Raw genomic sequence first — 16,812 nt, forward strand, 5'->3', positions numbered from 1 at the left:
ATTGCTAAATTATTTAGACAAGACACATTCATGGTGTGAAAATGGCCCAATGACCTCAAATAATAAAACGTGTAAAGTCTTCCATATGAATACTGAGAAAAATCCATTAAATTTCAGTTACATGATAAATGAAACAAATTTAGAAGTTGTTTATTCAACTACATACATAGGGACTGCAATTGTGAACTGCTTAAATTAGAACTATCACAGAAAATGCTGAGGGGAAGGCAGACCAGAGGAGGGAAAGGCAAACCAGACGCTATATTTTATTAGTAGAACAATTAAAACGAGCAACAGATGTAGCAGAGAGCCAACCTACACTATACTTGTCCATCCTCTTCTGGAGTGTCGCTGTGCAATGTGGGATTCTTACCAGATATGATGAATTAGGGTTGCAGTCATCAAAACAAAGGAGTTTTTCATGTGCTGAGGTTTTATCATGAGATTTCAATCAACAATATTTTGTTGACTTCCACCTGCATGGAAATAAATTACCCTAATGATAAAATAAGAGAAATCAGAGTTTGCATGGAAAGATTTATATGTTTTCATTTTTCCCACATGCTATTCGAGAGTAGAACAGTGAAGAAAAGTCTGAAAGTGTTTCTGATGATTCAATACACAAAATGAGAGGATGGCAACCACTCATCTAGAGTGGACTAATGCATGGAATGCATCAATCCCCTATAGATGAGTCATTGTCTTCTCATATTTTATGTACTGCACAGTAATTATGTAGATGTACCAGATTAAGAACACAAATCTTGTAACAAAAAGCTATGACAGCTGGAAAATTGGATGGCCAAACAATCATTCTAACTTCATAAAAATGCCAGCTGGATGAAAGGGACATAAATTAAACCTCTCAGATACCTCTCATAATCTGAAAGATACAGTCAAGTACCTTTGCGTGCACTTATACAGATACCTGAACTGGCACACCCATCTACTCCATATCCTCCACAAAGCCCTATTACAGAAAAACTTTATAAGACAGGTGCACGGCTACTTCCACTGGTGCTTACAATTATATCTGCTTCATAAATTTGTGCATACACATCCATGAACAAGCAGCAACAATTATTACCACAGCACATGAGTTGAAATACTACAAATGCAACTGCTTAAACTTTGAATGATATATGGGTGACACACCTTCCAAAATGAGGAAAATATGGAAGACATCATAATAGACATGTCAAAGACACTCCAGACACAAATACATATACTCTGCACACACTGTTGCACAAAGCACAGTACACATATACCCCAAAATGAAAAAAATATGTAAAATAAGCAAAAGGCAATCACTTACCTATGGAGGATTGATGCATGGTGCACAGAAACACATAATAGAAAAAAATTAACACTAGCTTTTGAGCTCTTGCTGTTTTTCTGGTATGAGTACCCACACACACAAAACCACAAAGACACCTAAACACCCACACTCGCAGTAGCAGTGAACGCTACTGTGAACATGGGCATGTGTGTGTGTGTGTGTGTGTGTGCGCACACGTGCGCGCATACGTGTGCAAAAAACACACCACACACAGCAGTTTCATCCCATGAATTTAGCAAGGAAACTATCTTGCGACAAGGAAACAATACTTCTTTGAAAAAAACAGACCAAAATGCAAGCCCATCTTGACAACTTAAGGAATCTGCAACTCCAAACACACAACAGACAAAAAAATATGATGCCACTAGATGCAGAACTAGAATAGAAAGCAAAACACACACACCCGCACACACACAAATGAAAATTAACAGAACAAGCAGAAAAAACATTCACAAAATAACTGAATTGTTGCTTCACGGAAATGCAGATGCAGAGTCAGCATGATACCGTACAACCTGTAACATGCTGTGAAAACCCTCCTCCAGCAAACTTCTGTCAACATCTCTCTACTAACCATCAAACCATTGCACCCATTAATTAAAAGACAACCAGCTGAACTTCACTATGCGTTGGAAACTGCTTTATGTTTAAGAGTTTTAAATCAATTAACTAAAGCACAATCATTTGTTACTCACTATGTTTTAGTATTTTCTGTTTTAGATACACTTTAGTTCATCAGTTATTACATTTCCTAACTCATGCTGTTTTCTTTGGTTTTATCTTTTGTTTTTGTTTAGCTTTTGTTTTACTTTGTTTGGCTGCTACTTTGTTTTATCAACCATATCATTTTTATTCACTTAAGTTGTCTTTTGGAAACTGGATTTTTTTGCTATTAAATCAACCATACAAAAGCAACTTATTTCAATTATACTTAAAATAAACAAATCAAATAAACTTAAAATCTAAAACTCTTTGAGCTACAAACGGTCATTTCAAATAAAAAGCTAAGATAACTAAACCTTACACTTAGAGTTCGTATTTATGATCACTGTTTTTTCATCTTTCTTCGAATAATGTTTAATGTGCAATGACTTGCAAACATGTACTATGGTCACAAGGATGTGGAATGCACCAGGTTTAGATTATTATATAGATACAATAAACAGTCTACAGTAAAATAATGTACATTACTGAGAATATCATAAGATACAAAACAAAAGTATATCTATACATTGGCCATCATATATCACCCCTTTACCGGCTGAGGGTATGGCTTTAAACTTTTTCTTGGTAGGGGAGTGGGTGTGGCGCCACTCCATTGATTGCCGTTTTGTTTCAGGTTCGAAGTGATGAACCCATGTTTCATCACCTGTAACAATCTTTGACAAGAAATTGTCAGCCTCAGCCACATGACGAGCAACCAAATCCGCACAGATGGTTCTCCTTTGCTCTTTATGGTGTTTGGTTAGACAACGAGGGACCAAGCGGGAACAAACCTTTGAATATCCCAACTGGTGAACAATTGTGACATCACTACCAACAGAGATGTCAAGTTCAGCACTGAGTTGTTTGATGGTGATCCGTCGATCAACTCGAACGAGTGTGTTCGCATGCTCCGCCATTGCAGGAGTCACAGCTGTGCACGGCCGGCCCGCACGTGGGAGATCAGACAGTCTTGCTTGACCTTGCGGCGATGATGACACACGCTTTGCCCAACGACTCACCGTGCTTTTGTCCACTGCCAGATCACCGTAGACATTCTGCAAGCGCCTATGAATATCTGAGATGCCCTGGTTTTCCGCCAAAAGAAACTCGATCACTGCCCGTTGTTTGCAACGCACATCCGTTACAGATGCCATTTTAACAGCTCCGTACAGTGCTGCCACCTGTCGGAAGTCAATGAAACTATACGAGACGAAGCGGGAACGTTTGAAAATATTCCACAAGAAATTTCCGGTTTTTTCAACCAAAATTGGCCGAGAAAAAAAATGTGTTGCATTACTTATTGAACTGCCCTCGTATTTTGGTTATGACAGTTCAAGTCGATTATTTCATTTTCTTGTTGAGCTGCATGAAACTGCATGTATTGAGTTTTTTCAGTATTTAGAGTTAATCCATTCAACTTAATCAATGTAAGATATCTAAAAGTACAGCATTACATCTATTTTCTAGTTCACTACTTGTTTGGCTGGTTAGCACACTGGACTCTCATTCTGGAGGATGACGGTTCAATCCCACATCCAGCCATCCTGATTTAGGTTTTCCGTGATTTCCCTAAGTCACTCCAGGCAAATGCCAGGATGGTTCCTTCGAAAGGGCACGGCCAACTTCCTTCCCTGATCCGATGAGACCGATGACCTCGCTGTTTGGTCTTCTCCCCCAAACAACCCAACCCAACCCCAACTTGTTTGGCTTTCAAGTAGAATAGTAGTAAATATGTTTTCTGTGTTTCTACAAAGTGGGAGGTAGAATGGAACAGAATAGAATAGAAACTTTATTGTCACATAACATGTCGTATACAATCAGATGATTGGGACATAGGTGACCCATCAGTTTAAAGCTACTTTCTAATTGTAAATATACAGAATAATTACAGGTATTTTGTAATTTGAAGTACCACAAAATTATTTAAAATAATCATGTTAAAAATAAAGTAAAATTAAGAATAAGTATTTACTTAAAATACTTTTTTAGCATGACAGAATAAAATGTAACATCAGGAACAGTTATTTGTGATAGTCAGTCACTAATTCTTCTACACTGTAATAATATTTACTTACTAGGTATTTTTTTAATGATGTCCAAATTCTTCTGGTTCATAATTTTTAAATTTTTCATGAACTTTATATCCCAACCTCATATCCATATAGTAAGGTGTCTTCTTCAGCAGTTTTAGCCTATGAGTTGGTAGCTTATACTGATATTAGTTTCTTGTTTCATAATCATGCTTAAACATTTCCTCAAAAGAGGTCTCAAAAAGTTGTGGGTTTTGTTTAGAAAACTTAATTGTCTCATAGATATAGAAGCCAGGAACAGTCATAAGATCAAGGGCCTTGAACAGAGGTTTGCACAATTGTCTTTTTTCTGCACCTGCCATGTTTTGTTGCCTAAAGACTCTCTGTAAGATTGTTTTCTCTGATCCCCAAAAAATTGTACCGTATCTAATCACAGATACAAAATATGCATGATATACAACTTTTTTGACTGGTATTTCTATTATACTGCTTATAACATTCATTGCAAATATTAGACTATTTAGACGGTGACACATGGCATCTACATGGCCTGTCCTTGATAAATTCTTGTTCGGCATTACACCTAGAAATTTGATACAGTCTGTGGTAGCAAGGTGATTGTCCTCATGTGGTATTTCTAGTATATCCTGTACAGCTTATTTTGTGGTAAAGTGAATGATTTGAGTCTTTCTTAGATTTAATTTCAGACCATTATTTCTCACCGAGGCCTGAATTTGAAGGTGACTAATTAAATTTTCACTTTTCTTGCAACAGACTATTGCTGTAGAGTTGTCTGCATGGAAAGCAGTGTCTGAATTTATGTTAGTTGGCAGGTCATTTATATAATACAAGAACAATATTGGCCCAAGGACTGATCATTGTGGCACACCTAGTTCTGTCTTTTTCCAACCTGAAAAGAATGTCCTAACTGTTTCTTCTATTACTATTCTTTGTTTCCTGTTCAATAGGCAAGATGACATCCATCTCAGCGAATTTTCACTAAAACCATATGGTTGCAGCTTGCAAAGTAGTAGTTCGTGATCTACTGTGTCGAAGGCTCTACTTAGGTCACAAAAGATGCCCAATACATTCATATTTTTATTTAGACTACTACTAATTTTTGTAATAATGACTTGCACAGTGCAGTGCCCTCTTTGGAAACCATGCTGATCGTTCTGGATAATATTATGCAGATCATTATAATTAACTATCTGGTTATTGCAGCTCTTTCAAATATTTTGGAAAATATTGATAATGAGATTGGTCGATAATTGCTACCTTCATCGTGCCTGCCTTTTTTTTTTTTTTTTTTTTTTTTTTTTTTTTTTTTTTTTTTTTTTTTTTTTAATGGGTTGTATTTCAGCATACTTAGGTCCATTGGGAAAACATCCTTCCTCGAAAGATTGATTCATTATAAGGAACAGAGGATGTGCAATACTATGGGTGATTGCCTTTATTATTTTTGAAGGAATTTCATCCCAGCCTACAGAATTTAAATTCTTCAAGGACTTTATGATATCAGCTACTTCAGAATAGGACATACGGGTGAATTTAAATTTAGTGGGGTTACATAAACTGGAAACAAGGTACATATTTGGCAATGAAAAGTTCATCAGTTTTACATGAATTTATGAAGTGGCTGTTCGTTGATGAAGATAAGAAACAGTAAAGGTCTTGGTACTGCATATTTTTTAAGATGCCATCAGTACTCTCAAGTACCACCTTCTGCTTTCTGCTGTGTAGATATGACCCAATCCACCACCCAGTCCACCTCCTGGTTGCTACCATTCAAACCATAAAAATCAGCTTTCCCTAAGAATATATTGTTTTACACTCAGTCAAAAGCCTTTGACAAGTCACCGAAAATTCCAATAGGTGACATTGTGTTATTTATTGACTCAAGAATTTCATTTGTTACAGAAAAAATAGCCAAGTATTATGACCTGTTTTTTTTGTTTAAAGCTAAACTGGTTTTTGTTGAGGATGTTGTGAGTATTGAAGCGGTCTACAATTCTTCAATTCTTTTACACACCAATTTCTCTAATATTTTTGAGAAGCAATGTAGCAGAGATATTGGACAGTAGTTGGACACATTAGTTTCACCTCCTTTATTAAAAAGTCATTTTGCTATAGCATACTTACAACACTTTGCTGTATTGAAAATGTGATGCAGGACTTGACATGTATACCGTAACTATTACAGTGCTTTATAATTTTGGATGAAATGTTGTCAATACCTATGGTATTTTTATTTTTTAAGGTCTTGATTATATTTTTAACTTCACTAATATTGACTGGAGCTATACACCTCGTTGTAATAGATTAATTGCCATATTTAATGAGCCCTTACAGCCCACATGTTCTGCTGCAGTTGAGAAGTGATTGTTAAATATGTTAGAAATTGTTACAGGATTATGTATCACCTTGTTATTATTGCTTATCTCTATTATATTTTCAGACTTATTGTTCTTTACACGCTCTCTATTTTTGATATTCCAAATTGATTTTATGTTGTCCTAGGAGTTATCAATTTCAGATTTAATATATAAGCTTCTGGATTTATTTATCACTCTTTCTAAAACTTTGCAGTACAGTTTATAATAGGATCTTCCAAGGGGTTGTTTGGTATTCTTAATAAGGCATGTAATTTTCTCTTAGTTCTGCAAGAAATTTTTATTCCTTTGGCAATCCATGTTTTCCAGGAAGAAATCTCATTATTCTTCCTCACAATTCTTTCTGGAAAGGTCATTTCAAATGTAGAAATGAATTATTTTAAGAAAATATTAAATTTGTCATTTACATTAGTTACCACATACATTGAATCCCAGTCAACCTGTGACAAATGGCAATTAAAGGCAGCAAGAGTTTCACTGTTTATACATCTAAAGGAGTAATAGATATGGGAAACTTTGTTACACACATTGATGTTGTTGACCTTAAGCAGTTGGCCATCATGATCAGAAAGACCATCTATGACTTTACTTATACTTGCACTGTTTATTCTATTCTTGTCAACATATATATTGTCTATAAAACTTCTGCAATTTTCTGTAACTCTCATAGGGAAGTTAACCATATCAGCCAAGTTGTAAGAATTCATTAAATTCTCAAGATCAATCTTACAAGTGTTATTAGTTAAGAAGTTAACACTGAAGTCCCCTGTAACTACCACATTTCTGGTTTTGGAAAAAAAAATTGCCCAAAGAGATTCTAATTTATTTCCCATGTGTTTTTATGTTAGCAAACAAGTGATTCACAGTATCAAGCCTGACAATTATACATATAGAAGGAGGGGTGTGCTATAAAACTGAAAATGTATCCCTGGTCATAGTGTGATTTGATACTCATGTTAAAATGACAGAACTTCGATTGGTATAGTGTTACAAAATGTCATGCACAGAACTGAAATTTAACTTTAGTCAGATGGGTGTATCCATAGATTCAATCACATTAACCCGTTGTCCTATGCCCATTTTAGGAAAACAATGCAATTCTTGGTTGTTACAGGTGAAAGAGGTACAATGCATTCTTCAAACAATGACAGATTCATCTTTGGTTGTAATGGATGAACTATGTCGAGGCACATCATGTGAAGAGGGCACTGCTATGGCATGGGCATTGTGTGAAGATTTTCTGTGTACAAAAACATTTGCATTTCTGACAACACACTTTATGTTTCTTACTAATCTTGAAAAATCACATACCAATGTAGTGAAGTAAGTGAGAATATAACATTATGTTTTATACAGTCAATTTGAAAGTAAAGAATTTTTTTAATGTGCATTTGTTTACTTCTGGATGCTCAAACTAGATATGAATAATCAAAGTGACATCATGAAGAAGGCTGAAAGGTGAGCTAGCAGCTATAAAAATGTTAGATTCAAGTATAACCTTTTCTTAATGCCACTAACTTGTCAAATATCCCTACAGTTAAACAGTTAAACTTGTTTGACATTATTTTGTGAAAAATGAAAATGTATCTTTTAGAATTTTGTTCTCTTTCAACATAAAATGAAAACATATCTTCCAGCTTTTTTTTAAAAAAAAATTTTGCATCTGTTTCAATATTTCCCTTCATATTTAATGCTTCCCTTTCCAAAACTTGAGATCCATTCATTGTTTTTATGTTCAATTATACACAGCCTTCCATATTTCATACTTAAACAGATGTTATGTCTGTTCACATTGGGTTTAAATTTCATTTTGTCCATCTTTTCCAGCTTAAATGCCTTTTTGACATGCCTATGAAAATTGTTTTAAGCATCTGTTTTTTTATCTGCTTATTCTATAAAAGTTACAGGGATACATCAGCAATGAGCTTATCCTCTATTTGGAACACGCTGAGGCTATGATTAGAAACATTTAGTTGGACATCTAATTTCAATCACATAACCAAGAAACATCAGATCAGTTGAGATACACAGTTGGCAACAATAAGGTTAAGAGTAGGATAGATGACAATACTGTATTCAAACATACCGACAGAGGGTTAAGAGGTACTGTAAGTCTGCTGGCATTCATGTAGATGTGTCTAACAGCTTCAGTGCCCTGGAAGCTGTGGACAACACTGTGCATTAAAAAAAAGCCAGACAAAACAGGGAAATATGGAAGTCAACACTATAGTAATCAGAGGCCTAAGAATATCAGAGCGGCCCTTCTGCTAAGGATTATTCACAGGAGGGACAGTATACTAACTTTGGATAAAGTATAACATCTAACTACAAGGGCGGTTTGAGAAGTTCTTGGAATCTCCACGAGAGGTCAGTGCGAGTGCAACGAGTTGTTCACGTGATATTCATTGGACTGTTGCCTGTAAACATGTGTTACATCAGTGCTCTTGGAAGAGAGCTGTGGTGGTAACGTGGCTCTGTTGTTGTTCCCATGTAGTGATTTGCAAAGGTTGAAAAAATCAAGATTCGAACAGTGCTTAAGTACTTCGCAAAGCAAATTGTGAAAGCAAAGGACATTAATGCCAATTTCCAGAACACACTGGGGGACTCTGCTCCTTCATATTCAAATGTTGCCAAGTGAAAAAATGAATTTAAATTTGGTCCGGAGAACTTAGATGATGATCCATACACTGGTTGGCCGAGATGTGTCACCTCCATGAATCATTGCAAAAATGCACAAAATGGTCGTGGAGGATCACCGATTGAAAGTGCGTGAAATTGATCATGCTTGCCAGAAGTCATTTGAAAGGGTTATATATTACATTTTAACTGAAGAATTAGAAGTGAAAAAATTATCTAGAAGATGGGTGCTGCGACTCTTGGTGCTGAATCAAAAATATGTGCTGTCGCCATGGCAAAATTACACAAACTAAGGTATGAATTGTCGCCACACCCACCTTATTCACCTGATATGGCTCTGTCAGCTCCCATCTCTTCCCAAAACTGAAAATTTTTATTGATGGACAAAAATTCACTTCAAATGAAGAACTGATAGCTGGAGTTGACAACTATTTTACGGGCCTGGAGGAAACTCATTTTCAAGATGCGATCAAGGCACAGGAACATTGTTGGACCAAGTGCATTAATCTACAAGGAGACTAGACTGAAAAATAAAAAAAGTTTCGGTGAATAAGTACTATTTTTCTATTCCGTTTCGAGAACTTTTCAAACCACCCTCGTAGTACTTTTAAATCAAGAACAGGATTCAGAGACATCACATGTGATTTGGACTTTGTAGCAAAATATCTTGGTAAGGAAATTCATTTAGTGATTATTGGGGATGCTGGGAACAAAGGAGGCTATAAGCTCAATTATACAATTAAAGATGATATCAGGCACATTACTTAGAATGATACCCATCAAGTTTCATCAAGAATTGTGAATTGTGTTTTATTCATCTCATGACATACATTTACAATCCATTTGGTTTGCGTACAAGAGACATGTCAAAAATTTATAAAACAATTACAATGATTTTTACATTAATAAATAATAGCACTATAATAATTAACAACACTGTAAGGATAACTTATTGTACCCAGCTCAAATTTCCAGTTTGTCCTGCATGAATTCATCCACTGAGTAATAACATTTCAGTGTCAGTACCTCATATAGCTTTCTTTTAAGTGATCCTAAATTCATCTGTGTCAATTTGTTCCCTTTTAATTTATTACAAATTTTCATTCCCATGTATTGAGGTCCCTTGGCATACAGTCTGAGGCGGTGGGTGGGGAGCATAAAATTTTCTTTGTTTCAGGTATCATGTGAGTGGACAAAATGGTTTCCATCAAATAATTCATGTCTGGTGTACAAAAATATAATAATCTCATGTATGTATAAGGATGGCAGAGTTAATATTTTAAGTTTCTAAATAATGGTCGACATGGTTCCTTGTGATTTGCAGTGCACATATTTCGTATTATTTTTTTCTGTATTTTTTGTATCTGCACTATGTTTGTCAAGTTACCCCTAAAAACAATACCATACATAATAATGTATGCGAAGTAGCTTGTATATGCTACTTTTCATGTGTCCATGTCAGTTGCAGTTGACAATATTTGCATTGCAAATGCAAAGCTGCTCAATTTGTTTGCTAGGTATTCAATGTGTGCCTGCCAGCTCATATTTTTATCTACATTTAAACCTAAGAATTTGACTGAGTCAAATTCTTCTATACCTTGCTTGTTGTGTACAATCTTAATCTGCTCACATTTTGACTATTTGGTTCTGAACTGCATCACGTGAGTCTTAGATAAGTTTAGATTCAACCCATTCAGCTGAAACCAAATTTCTAAGGTACTGAGGGTACTGATCACAGATTTGGGAATTTTTTCCAAGTCCTGATCTTTGACTAAGACAGAAGTATCATCTGCAAACAGAACTGATGGGGAGCTGATATTTAATGGTAAGTCATTAACTTAAAAGAGAAATAGGACTGGGCCTAATATGGAGCCTTGTGGAATACCCTGAGATATTTTTTTCCAGTCAGAAAAATAATATGTGCCATTTGAAGAAATGCTGACTCTTTGCTTTCTGTTGGATAAGTAGGATTTGAGCCATTGTAGAGTACTGCCGCTAATGCCATACTTTTCAAGTTTGTAAACAAGCAATGGAATCAAATGCCTTTGTAAGGTCGCAGAAAATTCCTCCCACCTTATTTCTCTTGTCTAATGATGTGCTTATTTTCTCACTGCATTGATGGTGTTTTTACCCTGCTCAAAACCAAATTGATTGTTTAGAATAACAGAATATTTTGCAATGATGTTTTGGATTTGTGCAACAGCAAGTTTTTCAAATATTTTAGATAGGACTGGGAGACTCGAGTTAGGATGATAATTTCCCATGATATCTCTTGATCCCTTCTTGAAGAATGGTTTGACATCAGCATATTTCAGTACCTCTGGGAAACAGCCCTCTTCAAAACGTTGATTTATTATTTGAGCTAGTGGGTTTGCAATTCTGTTGTGTATCACTTTAATAACTTTAGTGGGTATTCCATCCCAACCTGCAGATTTTTTGTTTCTTAATGTTAGAATAGCATTTTCTACATACTCCTCAGAAACTTTTGAGAATTTGTAAAGTTTTCAGAGTTTTCGCCTAGGCCAAAGGGTGATAATCTGCTACATCTACATAAGACTTTGCTACATTTATAAAGAATTCATTAAAGTACTCTGGTATTTGAGTTGGATTTACAATAGTATTTCCTTCAATGTCAACTTCTGAAATTTCTTGGTTACAGGCTTTAACACCTAACTCAGATTTAATAACAGACCACACAGCCTTTGTCTTATTTTTACGATTTAAAATTAGCCTGTTCTTTGCCAGTTGTTTTGATGTCTTGACAACTCTTTTAAATATGGTTTTATAGAGTCTAACATATTTAATGAAATCAATACCTTTACTATATCTTAGTTCTCTGTGCAGTTGCCTTTTCCTTACACTGCAAATTTTTATGCCCTGGGTAATCCACTTAACTATATTTGTTACTTTACTGCTGCAGAGTCTGGGTGGAAATGTTTCATTAAATTCTGCCAGATAATGGTATGATCTGGCAAGTATCTATGAACATCTTACTGAATATTTTTGAGCCCAACCTATTCAGATATAGACCATCTTTGGCAAGACACTTTGTACTTAGAAATTTGTTGTGATCAATGAAAACGGCTCCTAGTTTATTGCACTGTTCTTTAATATTGCCGTTTATTCTCTGCACATAGCTGTCACCCACCTAGCTTCTGTACTCAATGCCACTTATTATTATTCTGGAATTCAGGTAGAGTCTTCTGGGCAGTCGGATGAGGTTTCCTGCTATGCTTATCTGCTGCGTTCTCTCTTGAGTTTAAGACGTTGTTTAGGTGTGTATGCAATTGATGTGTCCTGATTCCAGGTCGAACGCCAATTTCGGAGTTTGGTACGACTATGTTTTTCAACAATGAGTCACTTATAATAAGGAATTCACTTTCTGTCTTATTATAATGCTTCATTCTGTCTTTTTTGTACGTTATGCTGGTCCACTTATATTTGTTTGGTCCTTCAGTTTCTTTTTCTTTCGTAATGGCGGCTGAATTTTTTCGTTGTTTGTCAGTTGTATCACTCCGCATATTTGCCGAAGTAGGTCCATCTAATATTGAAGTTTTTCACATGCACAACACTTTTCAAGTTTCAATGCAATATTTTCTTGCTTTAGGAACGTCAGTTCTGCTTTCAGAGCATCAATGCCACTTTGAAGTAGACGAGTAATTTCATCTTTAGAACTTAGTGCGGATGTTAGTCATGCATTTTTGTCACTAGTACAGTTGAGGCATGTCCACTAAATATAGTCATTCATAAATTCCAGATACACATTTGCGCACTTCTCAAATAATCAAAAGTTGCACTTAATGCATCGAATTCCTTTGACTACAGGTTTTTTACACTTTCTGCACAAAGAATCATTTAATTTCAATTGATTTTGCAGCATCCTATCACCACACAATCCTACTGACGCCATCTTGACTGTCTGATGAGAGAACATTCCCAAGTGTCAATAAATGATCTTGATGAAACTTTGTGGGTGTATAGAAGGGGCAAAAAAATGTAATACATGGTTTTTTTGTTCAAAATTTCACTTTTAAGTGGTAAAACACACCCCGAAAGGTAATCATGGATGTTAGGTTTGGAGAGAATATCTTTGAAATGATAGTATATAAAAAATGCATTCCGGCCCAAGATGCAGGAGTTGGTGGCAATTGTGTGTGCATGAGGTGTGCTTGCATGTGTATGTGTGTGTGAATATTGTATGTGCATCTCTCTTTACTGACGAAGACTGTGGCCAAAAGCTATATGTGAGTGTCATTTTATCATTCCATCTGCAACCTGAGTGTCTTCTGTATGTTAAGTGGCAGTCTATCTTTTTCTACATTGTTGGTATAAAAATATTTCTTGTATAAAAGTTTGTGTGTAATTAACATTCTTGAAAACTGTATAATTAAATTTTGTAATAATTTGAAATTTTTCAAAATACCCCACCACCATTAATTAATATTGAAAACTGAAAACTTTTGTTACAACACAAATTAAAGAAGCTTTGAAGCTGCATGCATCTATGTATAATAAAGTTGGTTTCTGAAATAGCATTTTTGGAAAATAAGCTCTAAACAATGTGCTGTCAGAGTATTTTCAACATACCTAATTAGAATATTGAAAAAAATTAATGTAAAACATAAAATAACAATTTAAAACAAAAAAACAAATACAAGCAAAATAAGAAACTAGACAAATAATGAATGTTTTGCTGTTTTAATTAGATGTATTGAAAATACTCTAACGGCACATTGTGTACAGCTTGTTTTCCATATATGGTATTTCAGAAACCAACTTTATTATATTTTTTTGCACAGGGATGTGTGTGGCTTGAAAGCTTCTTTAATATATGTTGAAACAAAAGTTTTCATTTATCAGAATTAATTATTGGTCATTGTATGTTTTGCAAAATTTCAAATTATTACAAAAGTTGATTGTACAGTTTTCAAGAACAGTAGTTGCATATAAACTTTTATACTTACTTTACTTTACATGTGGCAAGGGCCTTATCGACCATACGCCTCCTCTATGAGCCTCCTCCACTTCTGCCTGTCCAATGCGCTGTTTGTCCAGTTGCTGCTGCTGTTCATCCTCATTGTGTCCTCCCGAATGTTATCCCGCCATCTGATTCTGGGTCTCCCTCTTCTTCTCGTTCCTTCTATTGTTCTGCTGAATGCCATTCTAGGTAGTCTATTCTCTGTCATTCTTGCTATATGGCCCGCCCAATTCAACCTTCTCCTCTTGAGCATTTCGACGGTGTTAAGGTGTTTGTACATTTCTTCTTATTCTCCATTCCATGTTATTTTCGTCATATACAGGTCCAAAAATTTTCCCTAGTACTTTTCTTTCGAATATTAACAGTTTTTCTTCATCTTTCTTTCTAAATATTAATGTTTCACATCCATATAACATTACAGGTACAATGGTCGATTGATATAATCGGATTTTGAAGTTACTGCTAAGTGATCTTTTTCTTAGAATTTTGATGAAACTAAAAAGTGTCTTGTTTTCTGTTGATAAATGGGCATCTATTTCTACATCTGTTCTGTTGTTATTACTAAAAATACTTCCCAGGTACTTGAAGTGGTCAACAGTCTTGAAATTGAATCCATCTACAGTCAGATGTGCATCTTTTCTGGTTTTCTTACTTATGGGCAGGTATTCTGTCTTTTCTTCATTAACATGTAATCCTGTTTTCTCAGCAATTTTGTAGTAATTTTGCATCATTCTGATTAATTCTCTTTTGGAACTACTTATTACTGCTACATCATCTTCATAGGCAAGTCTTGTAATGTTCACATCCTGTAGCTGGATCCCTTGTGGACTGGTTTTAGAAAATTCTCTATCCATCTTCCCTCTAAACCTATAATGATAAATTATTTTCAGAGTGTATTTTACCTCTTAAAAGTGGAAATGTGCACAAAAAAATTCTTGTTGCACTATTTTGCGTGCTCTACACACCTGCCAAGTTTCAACAAGATTGTTTACTGACACTTAGGAATACTCCCTTGCTAGCTACTAAATCATATGACTGCTTTGTTGCTGATTGTCATGCCCACTTAGAAAGCAACATAATGGTTACAGGGTGCCTTTTAGATCACATGTTTGCTTTCACAGGATAGGAGTTGCCTGTGACCAGACTGGAGTAGATGGTGATGGGAGGATAAATGGGAGAAGTCTTTCATCTATGTCTATTGCAAAGATATGAGGTTAGGGGTTGGGGTTTGGACTCCAAACCTACAACCTTCTTCCTGGTCCACTTCCTTGTCCACAATTACTTCCACACAGTACAGCAGTGGGCACCCACATATCACTATTGTATGCCAACCTGTTCATGGGCCATTTAGAGAAATCGTTCCTAACCACTCAGAATTCCAAACCCCTCACCAGGTTCAGATACATTGATGACATCTTCGTGATCTGGACCAAGGATGAGGACATCCTATCTACATTCCTCCAGAACCTCAACACCTTCTCCCTATTCGCGTAATCTGGTCGTCCTCAACCCACTATGCCATCTTTCTCAATGTTGACCACCACCTCAAGGATGGCTATGTGAGTACCTCTGTCCACAACAAACCTACCAATCACCAGCAATATCTCCATTTCAGTGGCTGCCCCCCCCCCTCCCCCCATTCCATACCCAGAAGTCACTTCCATACAGCTTAGCCACCCATGGTCATTATATCTGTAGTCATGAGCAGTCCCTCTCCAAGTATACCAATGTTCTCACTGAGGCCTTCACAGACCAAAATTATCCTCCTAACCATCTATGGAAACAGATCTCCTGTACCTTGTCTCTCCCACAAACCCACCGTCCAACCACAAAGGAGCACTGCCCTCACGACTCAGTACCATCCAGGACTGGAGCAACTGACTCACATTCTGTAGTGTGATTTTGACTACCTCCTCCCCCTATGCCCTGAAATGAATATCCTGCTCACTATCCTTCCTACCCCTCCTACAGTGGTATTCCATCACTCACTGAACCTACACAATATCCTTGGCATCCCTACTCTGTCTCTGCCCCCAACCCTTTGCCTTATGACTCACGTCCTTGCAATAGACCCAGATGCAAGACCTGTCCCTTATACACTCCCACTACCAACCACTCCAATCCAGACACAGGCATCTCCTATTCCATCAAAGGCAGGGTTACCTGTGAAAGCAGGCATGTGATCTACAAACTAATCTGCAACCACTGTGTTGCTTTATATGTGGGTATGACAACCAACTAGCTGTCTGTCTACATGAACAGTCACCAATAAACTGCACTACCCAGTCACTGAACATGATACCCAACACAATGTGCTTCACTTTGATATTTGCTTCACAACCTGCGCTATCTGGATCCTTCATATCAACACCAGCTTTTCTGAAGTACACAGGTGGAAACTATCCTGGCAATGTGTCCTGTGTCCTTGGTGCACCCTGACTCTGTTGTGACTTGGCAAGACAGCCAAGCCACTATGATGGGTAGCAGAAAGGCACGTGTTAAGCTCACGCAGGCTGGCGTGAGGTCTGGAACAGTTAAAGGAGTTGGGTCTAGTAAAAATAATACGTAGCTGCTGGAATACTTAACTTTAATCCATAATTGGTGAACATCGGTCTGACGGTACATGCATCACAAGATAAATAACAAATGATAATGGCGCCTTGCTAGGTCATAGCAAATGACGTAGCTGAAGGCTATGCTAACTATCGTCTCGGCAAATGAGAGCGTAAT

The 16,812-nt window shown here is 36.4% G+C and overlaps 1 protein-coding gene across 1 annotated transcript in view; it reads left to right on the forward strand.

The window, feature by feature from the left end:
• LOC126175988 (mutS protein homolog 4-like) overlaps positions 1–16,812 on the forward strand; it is a 256,389-nt gene that overhangs the window by 224,128 nt on the left and 15,449 nt on the right. The window contains exon 15 of the mRNA XM_049923100.1: positions 7,582–7,790. Coding sequence (XP_049779057.1) covers positions 7,582–7,790 — 209 coding nt within the window. The remainder of the gene's footprint in view (positions 1–7,581; positions 7,791–16,812) is intronic.

Source organism: Schistocerca cancellata, chromosome 1, assembly GCF_023864275.1.
Source record: "Schistocerca cancellata isolate TAMUIC-IGC-003103 chromosome 1, iqSchCanc2.1, whole genome shotgun sequence".
NCBI classification, from domain to species: Eukaryota; Metazoa; Arthropoda; class Insecta; order Orthoptera; family Acrididae; genus Schistocerca; species Schistocerca cancellata.